The sequence below is a fragment of the Anolis sagrei genome, chromosome 4, assembly GCF_037176765.1.
Source record: "Anolis sagrei isolate rAnoSag1 chromosome 4, rAnoSag1.mat, whole genome shotgun sequence".
Taxonomy (NCBI): domain Eukaryota; kingdom Metazoa; phylum Chordata; class Lepidosauria; order Squamata; family Dactyloidae; genus Anolis; species Anolis sagrei.
The window spans coordinates 199,083,225-199,107,899 of record NC_090024.1 but is presented as its reverse complement, the minus strand read 5'-3'; the positions used below and the strand labels follow the sequence as shown (position 1 = coordinate 199,107,899).

The following is a 24,675-nucleotide window of genomic DNA, read 5'->3' as shown; positions in this document are numbered from 1 at the left end:
AGAGTACAAGAAATAAAAAAGAAAGAAACATCAGAAGCTCCATTGGATAGAATAATAGGTTGGAAAATAGAAAAAGAGAAAGGCATTATAGGGGAAATATACAAGGAACTAATAGCCTTATCCTACAATACAAAACATACTCTAGTAGAGGCCTGGAAACAGGATATAAATTTTAATGAAAACTTAGTAAACTCCTGGATCAATAAAACTCAAAAAATTAAACATCTAAGAATCAAAGAAACACAAAAGAAAATAATTTCAAAATGGTATAGGACCCCCTCTCAATTGGCTCACATTATGAAAAACACTTCTAACAAATGCTGTCATAAATGTGGGGAGACTGGGACTTTCTCACACATGTGGTGGGACTGCTCTGAAATCCAAAAATTCTATAATACTGTTAGAGAAGTAATAGAGGAAATAATGGGGCAAAAACTACATTGGGATAAAGCTCGATTTCTGTCCCTCAACATAGAGGTAAAGGAGGGAAACAACGAATGGTCAGAGATATTGAAATTTATGATAGCTGCTACACATGCCACAATCGCCAGAGGTTGGAAAGATAAAACAAGGTGGGACATGAAAACTTGGTGGTCTTATCTTTCTGAATATTTAATTAGCGATTTCATTTATGAAAAGAAAAATAAATATTTGAATATTCAGTCAAGACAAGATTGGTTTAGAAAATGGTCTTGTTTAATCGAAAAAACGGAAGGAAAAGATAGGTACAGAACTTTAAATCAGGCCTTCCAGACAATTAAATCAATGAATTGATTCAAGTAACCCAGATGGGGGTGGGAGGGAGGTGAGGAGAGGGTGGTAAGGGTGGGTGGGTGGGGAGGGGTTTTTAAAAGGGTGATTAATCAAGATTTATGGTTAAGGGAAGCACAATTGGAACCTGTATCCTAGACATAAAAATTGTAATCAGTTTTTGATATTGTCTTTTGATGCTAAGGTTCATATTGTATTGTTTTGTTATCCAAAATAAAAATAAAAAAAAAAAAAACCAAGGCTCAATAAATCTATGTTATAGCCATCCTTCCACAATTAAAAATCTTTATTGTGCTATATTCCACTATTCACCTTCCAGTATAAATACATATGATTATGATAAAGTGACTTTATATTACAGTTTGAATGCTGTTTAGATTTATTAGATCAATGATTTCTGTACATAGGTGTCCAGATGTCATTGGTCTTCAATTCTCAGATAGCACAATCACTGCTCAGGGATTCTGGAAGCTGCAGGAGAACAGTCAAGGAATCAAGTTTACTTACCATTGGACTATTTTCTAGTGCAAAATATAGAGCAGGCATGGGCAAACTTCTGCCCTCTAGGTGTTTTGGATTTCAACTCCAAGAAATCCTAGCCAGCTTATCAGCTGTTAGGAATCGTGGGAGTTGAAGTCCAAAACACCTGGAGGGCTGAATTTGCCCATGCTTGATATAGAATGACATCATAACTAGTGAGGTGGTAGTTATTCAGCTTATTGCCATCAATCCCCCCCCCCCCCCCAAAGGTTTAAACACCTAGGTGGTCTGTTGGGTTGCCTTCTCATTGCTATTATTTTGAGCAATTCCATCACAAAATGTTGGTAAACCTTTATGAATTCTGGTAGCTTTTAGTGCTCTGTGTTCAGCATTACTGCAGTGTGTGCATGTGGGAATGTGTGGCCAATATCAGCTGCTTTTTCTACCTTTCTACCTAGGTGCTCTAAGGAACTTGTCACACAGTCTTATACCCCGTCTCTGACACCCTTTGCCTACAGGGTGCCTGCAGGTCCTATCATATGATGAAAAGTCTCATAGGAAAAGAATCTTTTGCAAGTTTTGGTGATGGTCCTTTCATCCCTCTTGATTCTCTTTTGCTGAAATAGCCAGCAGTACACTTTCTCTAACTAGTGGCAGTTAGAGAAAGACCCTGAATATAACCATAATGTTTTCCACTTTCCCATTATTGTTTGCTTTTTAATGTTTTTTAAAGAATTGGACAAATGTTCCGCAAGAACAATATGTTTTTTATGTTTCTCCACTGGGTTGGACATCATGAATCTGATGGTTGTGCAAGAGCCACCTTTTTTTTTTTAAAGGGAGACAGTGATGTAGGAAAGGCAGGGAGACATACGCATGTGGGAGAGGATGTGCGGGGGACAGAAGAGCAGGCGACCCCAATATAGGGTTACGGCTAACCCATTTGGAGTCCTGACCTAGGAACTGTGAAATAGGGAAACATCAGGCGGATTGGGAGGAGTTATGCTTCTGCTGTGTGATAAGTCGAAGAGACATTATTTTATTAGACACTGAAAGGAAATTGGGTGTGATGGGTTGGGTATATATCCAGTCCTCACCAAACCTTTCTAAACCACAGGTTGCTTCCTTAAAAGGCATTTTCTATAGTATGTGTGACAAGGTCCTTTCCTCACAACAGAGGATGATTTTGGACAATAGCTTTATGGCTGAAGACATGAACACAATTTGACATATTATGTAGTCCTTTAATTATCATTTCCTGCTTTGTCTGAAATGGAAAAGAATGGTTACCAGCCAATGCCTTAAACGATGGGACATGGAAAATTATGGCTAATTAGAGACTTCCTGGTTTAATTGCAACTCTTATGAAGAGAACATTGGAGGGTTGTGTGCATGGGGCAAAAATCTCTGTATCTCATGGCTCAAAAACATGTATCATCTCTACTGCACAGGGCTGGCCCACAACATCTTGCTGACAGTCACAGTGTGATCCAAAGTTAGATACTCCCATAAGCACCTCTCAACCAATAATAATAATAATAATCATCATCATCATCATCTTTATTTATATCCCACCACCATCTCCCCAACGGGGACTCGGGCGGCTTACATGAGGCCAAGCCCATACAACAAATTACAATAAAATAAGATACAAATTACAATAAAATAAACAACATCACAGAAAAATACAGAAATATGACTACAATGGAAATAATAATAATAATAATAATAATAATAATAATAATTAAATAATTTTAAAAAACAGTAAACCAAACATAATGACAGTGAGCATGTACATAAAATGATTAAAAACTCAGGGTGAGATAAAGGAGCAGAATTATTTGTGAGTGAGAACTTGTAGAGAGTCAGTAAGAAATACAGGTAATAAGAAATTAACTAAGCTGCTTTGAATCCCCTTTGGGGGAGATAAAGTGGGGTGGTAATAATAATAGTAGTAATAATAATAATAATAATAATAATAATAATAATAATAATAGAAAAAAGTTTGGATTATTGATGTCGCCATACCAGGTGACAGCCGAATTGATGAAAAGCAACAGGAAAACTCAACTGTTATCAAGAACTCAAAATCAAACTGCAAAGACTCTGGCACAAACCAGTACAGTGGGTCCCCGTGGTCATCGGCACACTGGATGCCATGCCAAAAGACCTCAGCCGGCATTTGGAAACAATAAACACTGACAAAATCACAATCTGTCAACTTCAAAAGGCCACCTTACTTGGATCTGTGCATCATTAGAAACGCTTGGGAAGTGTTCGACTTGTGATTTTGTGATACGAAATCCAGCATAGATATCACATTTGCTGTGACATACTGTGGTTTTGTGTCAGTAAAATAATAATAATAAACTGATCATTTGCTGCTTTTTCATGACACCCAGAGTTGCTTTCTCAATGCCTACCATAATTGTAGGGCCCACCTAACCTTGTCCCAAGTGTACCCTGGTCCCATAAAGCTCTATTTGTCACATACAATGAATGACACCGTGATTACTGTTTTTCAGGGGTTATTTTAGTGCTCTTACCATGCTTTTCATTAAAAGTGTCTTTGCTCTGTACAATCCAATTTCAGGGCAGGAACACTTCAAAGTTCTCTTACAAATAAATCAAGGAAATGAGAATACGTACTTATACTAAGCATTTTCATGGTTTGAATTGCTCTACAGCCTTTAAGAATCATTAAGCCACATAATTGTGCTAGTAACTGTTTATGTGCTACAATCAAAACTCACCAAAACAAAACTCAAAGCTTTCTATATTTAAGAAAATATATCAGTTTGTACAGTACATACAAACAAAGAACTTTTTTGCCAGGACAGTTCTGGTAATGGTAGTACAAAAAAGAGAAAAAAAAACCTTATTTGTGGTCTCTGACAATCATACATATGGGTTTTGCACCTCTGCAAGGCCACACATAACATATTCTAAGTGTAAGTATTTCTAACTAAAAAAGATTTGATTTATTTTTTTCAATAGTTATACTACTCCCCAGCACGAAGAGGGTCATCTTGTTCCTGCCTGCAATGACAATTTCTTAAAAATAAGACTCCCAGAAAATAAAAATAGCAGTTCAGCAAAATTACCATGAACATAAAGGGACTCAGAGTAGAAACTTATGCATTCAAAATGGCCTGCCTCCATGGACAAATCTGTCATTGACAGTTCCTACAAAATCTGCTGTTTTCTTTCTATCCCGTTTATACAGACACTTGAAAAACTGGGTATGTTCATATGAAAAAGGAAACTGAACAACATTCTCACCCATCCGATTCTTTCTATACTTTCGCCCTTATCTTCCGTATGCCTATTCTCCAACAGTAGTGGATGATGGGTATCATATCATTAGAGTGAACATGAAGGGAACATGAAAGGCACTGCAGACTACTTCAACCAGAGAAGTCAGCCATAGCAGAGCACCTGATGAATCAACCTGGACACAGCATATTATTTGAGAACACAGAAATGCTGGACCACTCTCACAACCACCATTTCAAACTACACAGAGAAGCCATTGAAATCCATAAGCATGTGGACAATTTCAACAGAAAGGGGGAAATCATGAAAATGAACAAAATCTGGCTACCAGTATTTAAAAAAACTCTAAAATTACAACAGCAAAACAACAGAGAGGAAACAATCAGGGACAGCTAATTACCGCTCAACAAAAGATTCCCCCAGGCACTAATAAGCCACACCAAAAAAACTGCCAGACCATCAAATGCTAATCAAGGTGATCAGTTGAAACATTCACACCTAGCTCCAACAGACAAGAGTTCTTTGTCCTATCTTGGACATTCTACATATAAACCAATTTTCCTAGTTCCAACAGACCTCACTACCTCTGAGAATGCTTGCCATAGATGCAGGCAAAATGTCAGGAGATAATGCCGCTAGAACATGGCCATATCGCCCCCCCCCAAAATATACAACAACCAAGTGATTCCAGCCATGAAAGCCTTCGACAATAGAGTGAACTGTTTTTTCAAATTGTGCTAGCATCTTCGCATAACTAGATGCCTTTGGCTGTAAACCAGTGGTTCCCAACCTGTGGTCCATGGACCACCAGTGGTCCGCAAGAATGGAAATATGATCTGCGGCCTCACTATTATTACATTGTTGCCTCGAAACCACACGGCAATGAGAGCTACTTGTCTCACAAAACCCTCTTATAGTGCCAAGGCAATGGGGATGTCGGGAGGGGAGAGGTTGGCTACCCACAAAAATTACTACTATCACATCAGCTCTAATCTATTAAATATGGTCTTCTGTGGATGAGCAGATGGCGACTACTGGATGGCATATGTTTTGTATTAGAAGCTAGAGCTGATGTGGTCTATCCAATTAGCACCCTAAATAACCAAACCAAGTCCAAAGTTGACCAAAAACTGATTCGTTTTAGTACTAATGTTGGAGAGTGGTCCCTGGTCAAGTGGTCCCTGGTCAGAAAAAAGGTTGAGAATCACTGCTGTAAACAATGGCTTTACGTGGGAAACATTTCCCTTTTGGACATACAGTTCAATCATAATCCCCTTTCCCGCAAATATTAGGTCTAAAAATATTGCATAAGTAAATAGTAACAAAAAAAATAGATTTACATTATGGCCTTCGACAATAGATGGCTAACCTTTGTTCTGGAACATTACAACACTACTGTCCAAAGTCATGGAGAATAAAAATGGATCCCAGGCAGCTGAGGTACATGATAAAATAGCTCTGATTCCATGAAAGCTTATGTCACAATATATGTATTAGTTTTTCAAATTCTTCAGGATTGTTTGTTGTTTTAATGCCATGGATATCATTTTAGCCCAAACCTTTTAGAACTCTGAAATAATCCTTGTTTGTTTTCTTTTTTTCCCCTCTGGCAACAATCCTGGAATCAATTAGGCAAATACTTATGCAATAATAAGTTTCCTGTCATTTCAAAGTATCAAGGAGTGGGAAAGTCCTGATACAATCACAAGTTTGTGACATGCAATACTACAACAAATACAAGCTTGCTAAAAATAGCCTATAGACACATCCCAAATGTTGTTGATTGTCCTGTGAAATTTAAACCTTGAACTCACAGTTCGAAGTACTGCATAATATCTATAGACACTCAAATATTTAGAATTCTCAAGATTCTGCTGATGTTTATCAAACAAGGTAGTGGACCAAAGAGCTTAGTTTTGTTTGCAATAGAACATTTTATTTAGAAACACTTAACATGGCCCAGTCATAATACTGATGATTGGGTCAAGGCAGGATGGTTCATTGCAGCTTAAAAAAGATTTCATTTATCTTATTTAGAAACTGTCTATCTCCCATGGCAGAACTTAAGACATGACACATAGGGCTTCTATCTATGCAATCAGAGACCCGGGTTGCTGATGACATAGAAAGCATAAAAGTACATTGTCTACATTGGTGTGTGTGTGTGTGTGTGTGTATATATATATATATCAGTCAGAGGTACTGAAGCGCTATCTAGTCAGCCCACTTTTCTGCCACTGATATGTCTCCAAAATTGTCATTTCTTATCTTAAGGAGGAGGCAGGCTGAAGAGATAGCTGATAGTAGCACCTTATCAGCTACCCACAAGAAGGCAAAGGCATCCACCTGTTCTTAAACAATTTTCTAGAGGTCTAGAAGGAGAATGCCATCTTCCTGTGGCCAACAGCTGAAACACAACCAGTCACTGCCTGGCTGTCCTTCATCTTCCCCTATGGGGACATGGAAAGAGCCTCCTCAAAGACTGAGTAAATATAGCCGGGTATCCTCTGGGCAACATTTCAAGCAGGTTTTAGGATTGGATGCTCAATTGTTGATCAGGGTTTAATATTGCAACATTTAGTAGAAAAATATTCCTCTCCCTCCAGGGGAGCACTATACACAGCCTTCATAGATTTTAAGTCTGCATTTGACTCAGTCTCAAGAAACAAACTTTGGAGCAAACTTGAGGCCACCAACATAGATAGGCATCTGCTGGTTCTAATTTGCAGCCTTTATGACAAAATACATCTGCAAGTGAGATGTAGGCACAAAGGCCATCTGACTAGACCAATATCCTCATTTACGGGAGTAAAGCAAGGTTGTGTTCTTGCCCCCACTTTAATAGTTACATTAATTCCCTGGTGAACTCACTCTCAGAAATAAACCCCCACCCCCTAAATTGGCTGGAAAAGCAATATCAGTTTTACTTTATGCAAATGATGCAGTACTTTTATCATTAACATGTGTTGGGCTAAGATGGCTCCTAAAAATGTTAGATGTGTACTGTAATACTGAACATTTCTTGTAAACGGCTAATCTTTCCAACCCAGAAGCATTGTTTTTATGCAATACTTTTGACATGAAATAAAATAATAAATCTTCCGCTAACCATTAAATGGCTGCAGGGAAAGTGTCTCAGTTCCAGGTAGATAGGTCAACTAGACTAGGAGTAAGAAGACTTTGGCTATGCTTTTCCTGCATGGCAGGGGGTCGGACTAGATGGCCCATGTGGTCTCTTTCGACTCTATGACTCTTTCGACTCTTGCTGTCCAAGATCTCGATTTATTTCTCAAGGGCAGACTGTTTATTCATTCAGCTTCATCCTATCATCATGGACAAAGCAGAAAAGTGTTTGTTCACATGAAATCTTTTGTGTTCAACAGAAGATTCACTTTTGTTTCAAGTGTCTAAGTCTCAAAGTAAGGAGAAAGCGGTGCAATGGAGTGGCCACTTATTTTTTTCCCTTCATTTTGTACGGTTCTGTATTGCATCGGTCCTGGCACTTGCAATCTTACAAACCTGATGCTCTTTACCCTTAATATTATCTTGCTTCTTCATGGCAGAAATGGCAAGTACCATAATTCTGATGAAATGTTATTTTTGAAATATTTTAACTGTAAATAGGGCAATTGAATTTTGTGGCCACCTGCTTAGCTCCTTAAATAGATGTTTGAGAGTCTTCTTAGGAATGCAGCCTCTCTGATATGTCTTGTAAAACCTCTTCCACATCTATGACCTCATCAGACAGGGTGAATTCAGTGTCCTGGGATGCCTTCACTCCATCTAGAGGACAGAGCCCCATGCTGGACATCACACGACACTGTGTGAGTTTCAGCGGAGGCCCCACCCCCAACTGAGGTGAAAACATTGCAGGACTCTTTCCCCTCAATACAGGAGGCTTCCTGTGTTTTGTTGGCTCCAATGAAGCCAGCAAGGGGACTTGCCAGGGCGAGGATGCTTTCCCCATGTGATGAGGAAAGCGTCACCAAGAGGGAGCTGCATGACGGGGGACAGATTTGCCTCGCTGCTCCCTTTTTTTCACCTGTTTGCCAGTCAAAGCAAGACACTTCACCTAGCCTTTACGATTAGGCCCTTAGTGACGGAGGGCTTATAAGACACATGATTGAGGAATAGCCACAGAACATCTAGCTTATTGCTGTTCCAGAATAAATGTTGAGCAGGAATAGGAGGGACAACTGTTTCAGTAGCTCATTTTGACCAGCCAAGAACCACTCTCACCACTGACAATGACTTAAAAACCAGCATTTCAGGCTTGTGGAATGTGACTCAAAGGAAACAGATGCAACAACCTTCCTTTGCAGGCACTGTCATAAGTTTGTGGTGAATATTATTTGTCTTATGTAAATTATGTAAATCACAACATATGATAGTCCTCTTATAGGATTTTCTTGGCAAGATTTATTCCAAGGAAACATCACTTTCCTCTTCAGACTTACAGTCTCATTACACAGCTGCTCTGCTTCGTAGTTGGTTGCGGGGATCCCGGCACCCCATGCTCTGTATTGCCCGGATCCAGCTGAGGGGGATCAGATGAAGGGAAGCATGAACTTGCATGGAGTGTGTGGCATCCCCCCATGGATTCCAATGGCAACATCTCTGCCCTCCTTTACCCACAGAGCTGTCTGATGGGAGCCGGCAGGCTCTCTGTCTGACCTGGGCTAAACTGGCACATGCCATCAGTTTTATCCCCGTGTGAAGAGGTCATAACATAATGTATGCCTTCCAAGGTTACCCAAAGGGTTTGCATGGCTGACCACAGATTTCATCCTGGGCCCCCTAGTTGAACACTCAAACAGTCAGATTACACAGATTCGCTGATGGATATCAAGGGTATAGAATAAACCTGGAACTCATAACAGAAAGACCTCATTTCCCCTGTGAACTATTAGAGAACTAAACAAGAAGGGGACCCATTTAATGAACTAAAAATTCATCTGAAAATAGTTTGGAATAATTGTGAATATGTTCCTTTTAAGGAAACATACATTTCTGAATGTGCACTTTTGCCCTACAACACAATAATGCACTTCTAGTAAGAATGATAACAAAACAGACTCTTCCCTACACATTATTTAAATTGTGGCATAAATCATGAGTCCTTCAGAGAAGCCATTTAAACCATCAATTTAACTTAAAGGCAAACCATGCCTGATGAGGATGTTTATAAGTCAGTAACAAAACACACATGTTGAACGTATAAGTTCCCAGGTTCTGTCCTTGGTATCTAATGGTAAAACTGCAAAGATACTATGTTTGAAACCTAGTAGAGTTTTGTGTTGATAAGCAGTTACACAAAGACAAGGAAATTCCCATTAAAACTAAATGCGTGCATGTTGTTTTCCAATAAAATTTGGAGTTCAACCGATAATGCAGCAAATGTGGCAAGGCAGCATAAGACATCATTAACTCTGATTTTGAAGGCGATCAGTGCAACAGCCTGTTCCTTGAAGTTGTGCACCATGGTATACATAATACTGAGTTAGATGTAAACAGTTGTCTGATATTAAAAACATATGCATATAAATTAATATAATTAACATGTCATAAAATAATATTAATATTGCGCAAACGCCATAGCAAACAAGTCAAAATGGGTTTTGAAGCAACGTCAGAACAACAGAAAGTCTTAACTAGCAACAGAGAAGAAGGGGGGGGGGGGGAGGACACCCCAGGGTAATAATAGAAAAGGCCATCTTCTAGGAAATCTTACAAAGTCCTGGGGCTAAACCTTGGGGTCCCAATTCAGCACCTATGATTCCACAAATTCCTTTGCATCTTTCCTGTGACGTCTTCAGTTGGGTGGCATGGCATTCTTTGTTCCCATCTATCCGGTTTCTGCCTCCTGCAGAATTCTGGGGTTTGTAGTTTAGTGAGGCTGTTAAAGGGTCCTTCCTAAACTACAAATCCCAGAATTCTGCAGGAGGCAGCAACCAGATTTAAAGTGGATTCTAGTGTGATGAGGTCTTTAAAGAGTTTTAAGATACAAATAAACTGGAATATTTGACTCCCACGGTCTGTTTTTGACTCCATGCATCCGTCTATGAAAATTAAGCCCTCAGCAACCACTTTCCATAACCAATGTGTGAGTATTACACAGTATTTTGCCTGCTGAGCAGATTGGGTGCGTTGAGATAGGATAAAAGAGAGACAACCACGTGACATGAACTAAATATGCCGAACAGCTATATCAACTAAGGCACACAGCAGAAATGCATTAGCCATGTGCCTATCTGCCACTGCTGGCTCAGACATGCTCTGCTAAGAATTGCTTTGAATACAATTTTGTTCTCAGTGAAACATGAAATATGCTTCCTGGATGCTATATAGCCAGGGTATGAGCCAGATGCCAAGTTTAGTGCAAGGTGTGGCAAGGAAGTTTCAGTCTCACAGGGGCATGTTTTCAAAGCAAAGGAATATAAATGGGCTTCCGTCCAATGTTGGGTGTACACAGTTCTTAAGCCATTTCAAATATTGACTCACACCTCCACCCATGACAGCTGGTCAAACCCTCATTCCTTTCTCAGTACACAGAACTGCAGGATTGCATAGGGGTTGATGCCTGTGTAAAAGGAAGGGCTCAGAGGTCAAGAATTTGTGATATATACAGGCTGAGAAACATGGGTTTGGTTTCACATACTTCATATTTTAGACTCACTTATCTGTTCAACCTGGTATTTAAATACCTAACTATACATTACATAAAATTGCATGAAATGAACTCTCACAGCTGCTTCCATTAAGAAAGGCATCTTTGTGGACAGCAAGGAGAGGAGGGGAGTGTGATGCATGTCTTATTACATATGGGATGCATGCATCAAACTTTCCACACCAGTCATTTTTCTGTTTCCTTCCCCACTGTTATTCAGTCTGTTATTCAGATCCTTGCTGGAAAGACTAAAAGCAAGTGGCACCTGTGGGTTATTATGTTAATGGAGTGGTGAATCCATTCCATGTTTAAGTCTGAAATAAAAAGGTACTAAACCCTATCTGAGAAGGTGGTTTATTCTCTTGGACAGTTTGGACTAAAACTGAGAGCAAATTCACTGCTCTAATAACCGGAGAGAAACTAGCCACTGCTGATAAGTGTTCATTTTAGCCTCATTGACAAGGGAAAACAGAAGCAGATAGGGAACAATTTAGGACAATGGTTTAAGGAACATGGACATGTCACACTTTTGTTCACAATTACTCTCCCAAAACTGTAAGCCCAAAGTCTTGGGATGTGGTTAATACATTTCCATGCACTGTACAGAGTATTGATGAAGAATACAAGCCTTAACATCAAACTAAGGGCCTCTTCACATGGGGCTAAAATTGGCGGCATGTGCTGGTTTAGTCCAGGTCACCATGGAGCCCACTCACTCCCATCAAACGATGCCAGTAGGGCTCCATGGGTGAAGGAGGGCAGAACCAGGGCATGCCACTGCTATGATAATATGGCAGGCTTCCTGTGTCACTGTTAGACTCAATGGGGGAAAGCCACATGCTCCACGCTTCTCCTCATGGGATGAAGGACATTTGCAACAGGGCAATGTGGGTGTGGGGTACCGGGTTCCCCATGCCCTGAGATGATGCAAGACAATGTGGGAAAACTCTGGTGGACACGTGACAAGGTTGTAAGCCTCACTGAACACAGCAGGGCTTTCAAACATCTGCATGATTATGCTGGGACAGGGTAATAATATATCCACTTACATGGGAAATAAACCCCTCGAACAAGGGTGAATTCTTTCTCTGTAAATATGAATAGAGTTCAGTGTGTTGTCAAAGACTTTCATGGCTGGAATCACTGGTTTGCTGTGAGTTTTCTGGGCTCTTTGGCCATGTTCCAGAAGCATTATCTTCTGATGTTTCACCCACTTCTATGGCAGACATCCTCAGACCTCACAACCTTCAAAGGTTGCCTGTCACAATCCTCAAGGATGCCTGTCATAGATGTGGTGAGACATCAGGAGAGAATGCTGGAACATGTCAATTCAGCCCAGAAAACTCACAGCAGCCCAATGAGTAGAATTCTTCTGGACGTGAACACAGTCATCTTACTCTTGCTCAGTTTAACCTATCTCTCGGGATTGCTATGAGAATAAAACAGATGCAGCACATCAGGCACATCTATTTGGAAGAAGAGTGATATTGCAATGTCAGTGAGAACATGTTCTCTTACATAATGTCTGCTATAGTTTCTTATTCTCAGGATGAACAGCCTAACTTGCTGTTTTTCACTCTGGTTTGCCTCCTCCCCCGATCAACCGTTTTTTCTTTCTTTCTTTCTTTCTTTCTTTCTTTCTTTGTTTTGGCAGTGATGGTGGGAAAACACTCTTCTCAATTTGCTCTGGATATGTAGAGACTGAGTCACACAAAAGATAACAAGTGCTTCTTCAAGGATGATGTTCCCTATTCCAAAGTGGAACCTCCCTGAAATAACTACTTTAGCAGAAGCTTTCTGACATTATTTCAAACTGAAATACTCTAAGTAATCTGGAGACACCACATATTAATTGTAAAAACTGCATAAATGTGTTTAATTTTTGTATCAATGAAGTACATGGGAAGTCCTAGGCCCAATCAGAGGAGACCATACTATGACTTCCTTCATTTGCCTTATACTGCCTTTTAAATGTTGGAAGTGCAACAACTATTAGCACTGAAGTCAAGAATGCTTCTCAGAAGGAAGAAGTAATAGGATTAGACAGAGTAACCCAAAGTGTCCTCCTTCTATGTTTGCCTAACCTGACCATTATATGATGTAAACTGATACTCTTAGGAATGTTCTCCACTACGGCTTCCTGTCAGTCCTTTCTCAGTTCTTTCCTAGAATGGAGATAGATCAGTTCAGCACTCTGAATGACTTTCCTATCTTAGATTGGAGTTCCCATAATAAAGTCTTTACTTTGTTTCTCTAAATCAGCGGTTCTCAAAGTGTGCTCCGCAGAGCATTTGGGGCTCCACAAAACATACTGAGGAGCTCTGTGCTTCTCTCCCTTCCCTCCTTCCCCCTCCAAGCTTTCTCTTCTCTTTCTTGATTCTTCCGCTCCCCCACACACCCCTTGATATCAAATGCCTTTTTCCCCTCACCTTCCTTGCCACCAAAAGCCTTTCCCTGCCTCCCTTGCTGAGAAAAGGCTTTTTTCCTCACCTCCCTTACTGGCAAAAGCCTATTTACCTCCCACTGCTCAGGGGGTGGCTTTGATTGTGCTTTTCCTGCCTGGGAGAAAGGAATTGAACTGGATAATTCCTGGGATTTCTGCTGCTGCTGTTGTTACAAAGGCTGGGTGACTATCTCTTGGGGTTGCTTTGATTGTGCTTTTTCTGCATGGCAGAAGGAGGTTTGACTAGATGGCCCCTGGGGTCTTCCACTGAAATACTGTTAAGTTTATGTTGGTTAAAATTATTCTTCATTTAAAATATTGTATTGTTCTTTCTTTCCTTTTTATTTTTTGCACTGCAAACGTGATATGTGCAGTGTGCATAGGAATTTACTCTTTTTTTTCAATTAGTTTACACACTCTCCATCCATCTGCCACTGGCCCGTCTGTCAAATTTTAAAATGCAATGCATCAAAAAGCTTGCCCATGACACACACACACACACTTTATATATTTATAAATATATAAACATTCCTTGGAGCTCTATGAGAAACGTTTGTTTCAAAAAGGGCTCAGTGGCCTAAAAAGTTTGAGAACTCCTGCTCTAAATCATTGGTGTCTTTGTTCCTTACTCAGGATCTCTAACTATGGCATGCATTCTTATCACTAGACGTGCTTGTCTATAGCTCCCATTACCCTAGCCAGGATGTAGAGTCCCCGGTTGAGGAATGCTAGTCTGAACAATTCAAACTCTTACTTTTAATGTTAAAATAAGATTTTAAGGTAGTTTATTAGCCTAAGAAAAATGAAGTAAAATATGTCAAAAATATAAAGTAACAATGATATCCAAGCAAGTGTAAACAGGAAAAAAGCACTGTCACATTTCCATTAGAGACCTAAATTCAGATCCTGATATCCTCATTCTGCCAGCAGACAAGGGGAATGCCACAGTAGTAATGCATATAGAACAATACAAGGAGAAGATCAGAAAACTCCTGGACCCTACTATATACAGAAAACTTAAGCAAGACCCAACTTCCAAAATAACCAGAAAAACCAACACTCTAATTAAGAACTCCTCAGTCAACTTTGACATACGACAGCAGCTATGTAAATTGGAAGCCCTTCCACCCAGGCTTTATGGACTCCCAAAAATCCATAAGGACTCCACCCCACTCAGACCCATCGTGAGTGCCATTGGATCCCCCACATATGACTTAGCCAAATTTCTTGCTGCACAGTTACAAAGCCACATTGGGCTCACAACACACTACATCAAGGACTCAGCCCACTTCATTGAAAAAATCAGCAATCTCAAGCTAAATACAAATGACAAACTGATCAGCTTCGATGTGGTATCTCTATTTACCATGGTCCCAGTTGCAGACACCATGGCACTCATCAACCAGAGGTTCCCAGAAGACATCACGGCGCTGTTTCACCATTGCCTCACCACCAGCTATTTTCAGTGGGACAATGAATTCTACGAATAGAAAGATGGAGTAGCTATGGGGAGCCCTCTCAGCCCAGTCATAGCTAACTTCTACATGGAACACTTTGAAAAACAAGCTCTTGAAACAGCAACCAAAAAGCCCACTATATGGTTCAGATATGTGGATGACACTTTCACCATTTGGAGCCATGGAGAATAAGAACTCAACAGGTTCCTGGAACATCTTAACAGCATCCACCCAAACATCCAGTTCACTATGGAAAAAGAAAAGGAAGGAAGACTGCCTTTTCTAGATGTCCTAGTCATCCGTAAACCAGATCAACAATTGGGTCACACCGTTTACAGAAAACCCACACACACAGATAGATATCTACATAAAAACTCCAACCATCATCCAAGTCAAAAAAAGAAGCACCATTAAAGCCTTGGCAGACTGTGCAAAAAGAATCTGTGAACTCCACCTCCTCCAAGATGAACTGAACCACCTCAACTGGGCTCTACAGGCCAATGGATATTTCACCTCAGACATCAAAAGAGCTGCAAGACCAAGAACAAGCCACGAGAGTCAAGATGAAGATCCACCCAGAGGAAAAGTGTTCCTGCCATACATCAAGGGAACCACTGACTGCATAGGGAAGCTGATGAGGAAACACAACATACAAACAATCTACAAACTCACCAAGAAAATCCAACAAATGCTACGTTCAGCAAAGGACAAGAGGGATCCTCTCACCTCTGCAGGAGTCTACCGTATACCATGCAGCTGTGGACAAGTCTACATAGGGACCACCAAACGCAGCGCCCAAACAAGAATCCAGGAACATGAAAGGCACTGCAGACTACTCCAACCAGAGAAATCAGCCATAGCAGAGCACCTGATGAACCAACCTGGACACAGCATTTTATTTGAGAACACAAAAATGCTGGACCACTCTCACAACCACCATGTCAGACTACACAGAGAAGCCATTGAAATCCACAAACATGTGGACAATTTCAACAGAAAGGAAGAAACCATGAAAATGAACAAAATCTGGCTACCAGTATTAAAAAATTCTAAAATTGCAACAGCAAAAACAGCAGAGAGAAAAACAGGCAGGGACATCTAATCACCTTTCAAGAAGAGTTTGCTCCAGGCACAGTCAGCCCACTGTATGCTAATCAAGGTGGTCAGTTGAAAGATCCACACCTAGCCCAACTTACAAAAGCCCTTTGTCTCACCCTGGTCATTCCACAGATATATAAACCCCTTTTTTCCCAGTTCCAGCAGACCTCACCTCTGAGGATGCCTGCCATAGATGCAGCCGAAACGTCAGGAGAAATGCCTCTAGAACATGGCCATATAGCCCGAAAAAACCCACAAGAACTGAATCATAGAAATGCCACATGTTTTAACTTGATTCTCAAAAAGACATCAGACACATTATCTGTTCCGGGAATCCTTTCCTAAGATATGTCACCATGAAAGAGCTTTTCCCCTTCTTATCACACAGCCTAATTTCAGAAGATGGGGAACTGAGTCCTAAATGTAGTTGTTAGTTTCAAATGTGCAAATCCCTTAAATCAATATGGTGTACGTAAGTGTTGGCTTCCTATTTATCTATTGATAAAATTAATTAACTCTGGCTGGGACTAGCACTCAGTTTTAGGTCCTGGAACAGAAGCTGGCACAATAGCTTCAAAGAATGGATAATCCTCAAGATATTTGAGTTTTAAACCAGGTCACTTACGGACTTTTAAAAGGTCAAAAATAATACTACAGAATTGTGCAAAGAAATAGACTGGTAGGCAGTGCAGGTCTTCTATAGACTGTGTGATCCTGCCTGGCAGGGGTTAGGCTGGACATCCCCTTGTGGTCTTTCCAACAGTATGATTATATAAGTGCCCTATCTGAATTAAGATCCAAAACAATTTCAAAGTTTGCTCTATCTACAAGCATACAAATGAAAACTATGATATATCTAACCAAGTAATTCTGATTAAGATGTCAGAAATTATTATTGAGGAAAAAAGAACAAGACATCAGAGTTGCTTTTGCCTGAGGATACAGGGAAGGCCAAGATTCTGCCGTTTCCCCTCTTCTGCTAACTGAGTGCAAACTACTGTTGTACTTTGGTTCCAATTTGCATCAATTAAAGTAAATTGAGGGGAAAAAGGAAAGTGGAAGAAGGAGAGAGAAACTAGGACATTTTGAAAGGAGCTGAAAACATGGGTAAGAAGAGGATTAATCGAGGTTGTTCCTTCCAGATTGAGACAGTTGGAGGTGATGCACAACACACTGCAGTAATCTAACATAGATATCTAGATTCTGTGTTAAGAGGAGATGAGAAAACAGCTGCATAAATAGAAACAATTACATTCATTTTGTTAAAGGACAATGTTGTTTATTTGTTATTAATCCAGTCAAACAGGCAAGTAAAAATGGCAGTAGACTCATAGTGAGACTATATTTTAATACAAATTCTAGTCAGGCTAGCTTCAAATAAGGATGTAATGCCAGAAGCATCCACATCTCACATATAAGATTGTTCATTTGCAAGATATAGCTACATGGCACTATTAGGACAGTGGTTCTCAACCTGTGGATCCCCAGCCAATTTACCAGCTGTTAGGGTTTCTGGGAGTTGCAGGCCAAAACATCTGGGGACCCACAGATTGAGAACCACTCTTAGGTCAATTACAACAAAGAGCACAAAATGAGTGAGATGGAAATTACTTGCAGTGCAAGTGAGGAATTATCTTGAATTTTACTGGTAGTTGCAATGAAAACAGATCCATGTTAAGTGTTGAGTTTATACTTATGTTGAGTATCTACTTGAGTTGGAAACACTAATGGCATTCCGACTTCTGTTTATCCTCCTACTGAGATAAATGAACTTCAGATACAACCGTGACAAACACTGTACAGTCATCCTTCCACATTTGTGGTTTTGACTTTTGCAGATTTGATTATTCATGTTTGTTGATACAGCTACCCCAAGAGAGAAACCAGAAAAAGGGGGATGGGTAGTGTGTTCTAGAAAAAGAAATGAAACTTTATTATCTTTCCTACCACCTTATCATAAAGGCAAAGCGAAGCAGCCTACTTTGCCTGGCTTCTGGCAAGGAAAGAGGGAGAAGCAGGGTGAATCTCTCACCCTCTGTGCAGCTCCCTCTCGCAACACTTTCCCCATCACATGGGAAAGTGTCACCGTCATGGAGAGGCCCCATGCTGGCTCCATTGGAACCAGAACCACACAGGAAGTCTCCTGTGTTGTTTGGGAAATGGTCTGGCAATGCTTTTACCCCAGTTGGGGGTGGAGCCATAGGCGTACTTAGAAATGACTTGAAGGCACACAACACAGCATTCCGTATAAATCATGCAAATGAAATCTAGGCCATAAAGCAAATACTCACAAGGGGTAAAAAGGTAAGCAAAGGTCGGACTCTTGGTCGTGCCTTCAATGTCGCTGTTCCAGAATCTGAGTCAAAGTGATTGTCCCCATAGTAGATGCCATTCACTTCACCTAAATCAAAAGAGAGACAAATAAGCAATAAGGAACAGCCACATCCAAATGCTGTTTTAAACATAGAATGGTGAACCTCATTACATTTCCTCCAAGATAATGGGCAAAACACTTTGGGTTTATGTAAAAAAAAAAAATCCTGACTTGCTGCTTAAACCAGTATTTTCACTCAGATAAATATCAAGAAAATTGCTCAAGTTAGTGAGGTCTGTAATTTCCGCTCTCTAGCTGCATATTGTCTGGAAACTAATTCTGGTGTCTGAATTGCTTTTTCTGTTTGGCTGTGTGTTTGAGTGTTCAGGGTGCTCTGTGGAGAGCACAAACATCTTGGGAGGAAAAGCTGTCCTTCAAACAAGCACATACATAGCTGAGAGGACTCCTAATAGACAAATAATGACTTAATTAATTGTAATTAATTCTTTTTTGCAAAACTTAAGGGTTAACCTACTACATACATTTTGACTTTACTCTAACCCGGGGTAACTTTGTACCCCTACTGCACTGGAACTGCTTTGGTTACATTTATAGTTACAAAAGGTCTATGGCCTCACAACTTAGTTGTACAATATCGGATGCCAGCAGCTTGCACTATTATGATACTGTAGCTTAAATTGTACTGATAAATAAATACAAATCTAGTTACTTTTGAACAAGAACAACAGTTGCTTTTCAAAATAGTAATTCCAACACTAACTATATAAAGCTATTTTACTTTCAAAAGTAGCATTCTACATTTTGAACCAAGCACCACAATTTGATGAGCACATGAGATATTGTGATATCTTTAGAACACATGAGTTTAGTAACACACATGCACACACACACACATATGTATCTTTCCTGATGTTTGGTAGTGGAATATGCTGCCTCAGAGTGTGCTGGAGTCTCCTTCTCTGGAGGTTTTTAAGCAGAGACTGGATGTTGGGAGTGCTTTGACTGTGTTTACCTGTGTGGCAGAGGGTTGGACTGGATGGCCCTTGTGGTCTCTTCCAGCTCTATAATTCTCTTTCTCTCCCCCCCCCCCTTTCTCTCTTTCTCTCACACTCACTCACACACACCTGCACAAAACTTGACACTTATACACTGCACACAAACAAATTCAGCTTTGATAAACAAGGCTGAGTCAACAGGAAGACACAGGTAATTGTAACTTCTCAATTAATACAATCTACAGGGCACAACTTGGAACTATTACTTTTTGGACGATAGATCCCAGTATCCCCTACTCAGTATTGATTCTGGGGGTTCTGGCCCCAAATATCTGGTCTTATCATACCTTCAAAAAGATCATGTATGCAACTATGCTATTTAATTATGATACTTCAATATCACTTTAAGAGTTGTGTTTCAGTACAGTGAAATCCAGTGATTTGTAGTTTGTGTAGGATTTAGATTTCTCTGCTAAAGACCTCTATTGCTGTAGCTCTGGGGACAGCACTAAAGAATTGTAATTTATTGGATTTGTATTTTCCTTTTTTCCAGAGTGGGACCCAAGGATGTCAAACAACAAATTCCAGGATCCTATAGGAGAGAATAAGGACCTCATCAGATAGAGGTCCATAAGCTGGGGGACAGCGGGGGAATTTGTGGGGCAGTCAGGGAAACCATGGGACAGTGCATTGCTTCATCCCCTTCTGTTCATATGACATTTTCTGGCTATGCTCAGCTTCCTCCCACACTGTCCCTGGCTGCCTCTGACCACACTGCCAAGATGGAGCCGCATTGGAAGTAGCCCTGCATCATGTGATGGGCTCCGGGGGACTCTGTCCCGACTGCGTCTCAGCAGCGTCCTAGGATGGGAAAAAAGCCCCGTGTGATGAAGTCATAATAGTGTTAAAGTAGTATCAAACTGCTATAGTTTAGCAGCAGGGATATACTTCTGCTGACTGATTCCATTGCTAGATCAGCTTTTGCCAGCTGCACACAAGTGGTGTCTTTTTGCTTGCATGCTTTGAAAGGCAAATGTACAGAGCTCCGGTGTGGTGTAAGTGTGCAAGCAATGGCCAGCCTCTAAGCAATGATACCAAACAAGTAGCCCCACAGAATTCCAATCTGATTTTTTTTTACTTTAAGTCCTGGCTGTCACTGCCAGTTACACAGTCTCTTAGGCAGGAAGTCCTCTTTCATACATAACCACTTTGCTTTACTTTATCGCTGTGACAGATCTTGGTTATTTAATCATGCACAGGGCAGCGAGGGACAATGAGCCTTCAGTGTTGCTCAAGAGTATCATTGCTCTCCTGGCTTTGCAGCCAGCACCCATAGTGCCTTTTGTCTAGTGGCTTTGCAAGAAAACACCAAACAGAGAAAAGGGCAAGTGAACGGGTGCTTTCTCCCAGTCAGCAAATGAATCGAGTTTACAGTGGAAGGCACAGGGTAAGGTTTAGTGGGAGGAAGAGTGATATCCTACCTTTCTATTATTTCCTAAAGTGAATGGAAGGAATTCTTGCAGCCACAGCTACACTATGCATAAGGCTTTACACAAACAGGCCTTAATGTGGTACAAATTATTTCCTAGTGGTAGTTATAAATGGAACTGAGCAAATAGTGACCATAGATTCTCCATAAGCCAAATAATGTAAGAAAGATATTTAGACGGGATCAATCTAAACCTGGGAATAGGAAACAATTCACAAGGTGCAGATGGTCAAAACATTTTGGGACCTAGGATAGCATTTTCCAATTTCCTAGGTGTTGAACCTCTTTTGAGGTCAGAGTTGCATGATTTTTTTAAGAATTCAGAATAAAACTCCAAATGAAACCACTTCCCCATTGATATGAGAACCAAGAGCAATCACTGGTTCTTCCCATCAATAGATAGTTGTTTGATTCAAAACTAAAAATAAATGAATCTTCATAGCATCATAGAGTTGGAAGAGACCTCATGGGCCATCCAGTCCAACCCCCAGCCAAGAAGGAAAATCACATTATTTTCAATGCTAAATAAATAATTTCCTTCTTTTTGTCTACCTGTCTGTCTGTTGGTCTGTCTGACTTAAATTCTTTCATTTTTTGTTCCAACTGGCTAACTTGTAAATATTTGAAAAATAAAAACCCAACAATGTTTCAAAATTGATATCTAGTTAAAGACATATTATTCAATAGCCCTGTACTTGAATACTCAAAATTAAATTCCAATGAGTTCAATGTAACTTAGTGCCAGGAAACATGGGCAAAGATTTGCACATTAAATGTATAAGTTTCAACCAATTAATAAAGGAGCCCCCAGTGGCACAATGAGTTAAACCTTGTGCCGGCAGGGCTGCTGATCAACAGGACAGTGGTTCGAATCTGGAGAGAGCGGACATGAGAGAAGCCTCCCACAAGGATGGTAAAACATCAAATATCTGGGCATCCCCAGGCAATGTCTTTGCAGACGGCCAATTCTGTCACACCAGAAGTGACTTGTAGTTTCTCAAGTTGCTCCTGACACGGAAAAAAACCCCAATTAATAAAATCCTGATTTTTTTCATGCATACATATGTGTATAAATAAAGATAATTTTGAAACAAAAATCTTTGTTTTAGATTTTTGCCATCTATGTTTATTCTGTAAAACATAAGTGAGCACATTTGTAAATTATTTGAGATGAAGCTTTCCAACTGGAGCTTTACTGTGAACATTTAAAAATATGTTTCAAAATTCAGACACAATTTAATTTAATTTTATTTACTTACTTAATTAATTAAATCAATTATCACTTGGAAAAAATCAATCCTAGTTCTGTTTACGAGGCAGTACCTCCTACTGACATCAGTGGAAACACCAAGCAAAAACATGCAAAGCATGAAATAGCTAATCTACTACATTAAGCAATATATTAAAAGTAGACACTTAGAGGCAATCAGAAATATTAGATGTCTTTATTGATCAAACAGCAGGTGACATTTGACAACATTAAAAAAAACCTACAGGAGCTATCTGCTTGATTTGGTCTACAATGACACAAGATAACCAGGACATTATTTTCCTCAATACTCAGAAAGATTTGCACATCTACTGATTTTGGGGGAATTTAAAAAAAAATTGACAAAAACTTTTGGGGTTTTTTTAAAGCCATAACAGCTGTCCCCTCCAATCTCACTCTCTATATGACACACAACACATACCATAGAACTTCAATTTAGGGATTTTCTTCCCAGTCCAGCATAGAGTTACTATCAGTCCTCTTTGCAGATTCAATAATTTATTGGAACCCTGACTGCTGCTACAGAGGGATAATAGCTCTCCCCTACCTCACTGGGGTTTTCTGATGGGAGCAGAATTTATGAAATGTAGTTCAGGGCAGGGCCTTTTGAATTCCTTGCCACAGGGGTCCTTGCCTTCCCAAACTACATTTCCCAGAATTCTCAGTCTCCCTCCCACCTCGCTTGCCCTCTCAATGGCGACAGGAAACCTTAATTTAAAGAGGAATTACCTCTTTGGATTTGCACCAACTGACTTTGGGAGACTTACAAGGTTTACTGAATTGTAACTAAAAGTCATAGGTAAGGGTTTTGATTCTTTATGTTTTTGTGTTTAAGGCATTTCTTAATATTGCCTTGTATGTGCAAATCTTATGAAATAATATGACATACGAGGCACAAATGACTTTTTTTGCATAGCGCTACTATCTATGCATAAAATGTCAATATCAGCAGCTGTGTGAGTCAACATGGTACAGTGGTGTCAACACTGGATAGTGGCATTCGGACATTAGTGTTTGAATCTCTGCTTTGTTATAGAAACTCATTGGAATATCTTGGGCAAATCAAACTCTCTCTGCCTTTCAGGAAAACAAGGACAAGCCCTCTCTGAACAGGAAACCCTTGGGGGTCACTGTAAGTTGGAAATGACTTGAAGCCACACAACAGTACAACCATAAACCAGCAAGAGCTCCAATGTTTAAAGAAAAAAACCAAAACCCTCTTCAGGAAAAAAGAACCACTCAAGCAAGTCCCCAAACGGTCTAATGAAGACTGAACATAGTGGGTGCAGAATGTGGTGTGGTGGCTGGGGGCAAACAAACAGAAAGCCAGAAGTGGGGTGGGGATGGAATGGAACATACTGTGCATGAGAACATTTTTGCTTTTCCTAGAAGAATTCTCTCATACGTTGGTTCAAATCCTAAAAGGCAGTGTAGTGCAGTAATTCTGCAGGTTATGCTATCCTATGCTGAATTCTTTACTACTACTCCAGTCTATCACATAGCAGTTGAAGACATTCAACCATGGCCATTCTGTGCCTGGAGCAATTATATTAACTGCCTGCTCGGGTCCTCTAGAGATCTCAGCTGCTGGTATAATAATTTTGTGTTTGGCTACAGGGAAAGCGCAAAATATGACATCATTTGGGACTATCCTTGGCAAACTAGGGGACTTAGAAGCAGGCCTGTAGCCCTCCAGAACTGCAAGCACTATCTCAAGCAAATATTGACAATTTATTCACACTGTCATTACTTGGAGCAATAGCTGATATAGCGAAGCAACCAAGTTGGGTGTATGTGTGTGTGTTGAATGCTCTCATTAAGGAGGCCAGACTTGGTGGAAGTGGTTGGCAGGGGCGGAGCTGCAGGCTATTGAAGGCTGCTCTCCCCCTGCTGTGCTCTTTGCTTCAGCGTGAGCTAAGAGGCAGGTTTCAACTCCCCCCCCCCCCCGAAATTTTCAACCCTCCCAAAATTTCTAAAACTCCCCCCCCCCTCCCGAAATTTTCAACCCTCCCCGAATTTTTTTTCTGGCTGCAGCCCTGTTTAGAAGGTATAGGACAATGTCAGACACTTTTTGCATTCCTGCTATTATGCACTCTAATTTAAGCATGGAAAGGTGGAGTATTCAATAACTCTATGGTAGGTTGGGCTGGGCTTTGGTTACAGTGAGGAAGAAAGTCTGTCCTTAATAATTCTTAGAGGTATGATAGGGAAAATAAAATAAAACTATTAGGAATAGTTCACACAGGAGAACTGAATTTATCAGATCTCTTTTGTGGGTAAAACCACTTTTTTCCAAGCTGTACATCAAATGCAATGAATCTCCCCTGAATCTAACAATGTGTCAGAGCTGGAAATTGAACTTGGCCACTTCATAGCTTTCAACCCTATGTCCTT

General features: G+C 40.2%; 1 protein-coding gene across 1 annotated transcript in view; it reads right to left on the bottom strand.

Moving 5' to 3' along the window:
* The window catches only part of C4H6orf132 (chromosome 4 C6orf132 homolog), a 57,754-nt gene that overhangs the window by 22,078 nt on the left and 11,001 nt on the right, over positions 1 to 24,675 (bottom strand). The window contains exon 2 of the mRNA XM_060772822.2: positions 18,484 to 18,593. Within this exon, the coding sequence (XP_060628805.2) occupies positions 18,484 to 18,593 (110 nt within the window). The remainder of the gene's footprint in view (positions 1 to 18,483; positions 18,594 to 24,675) is intronic.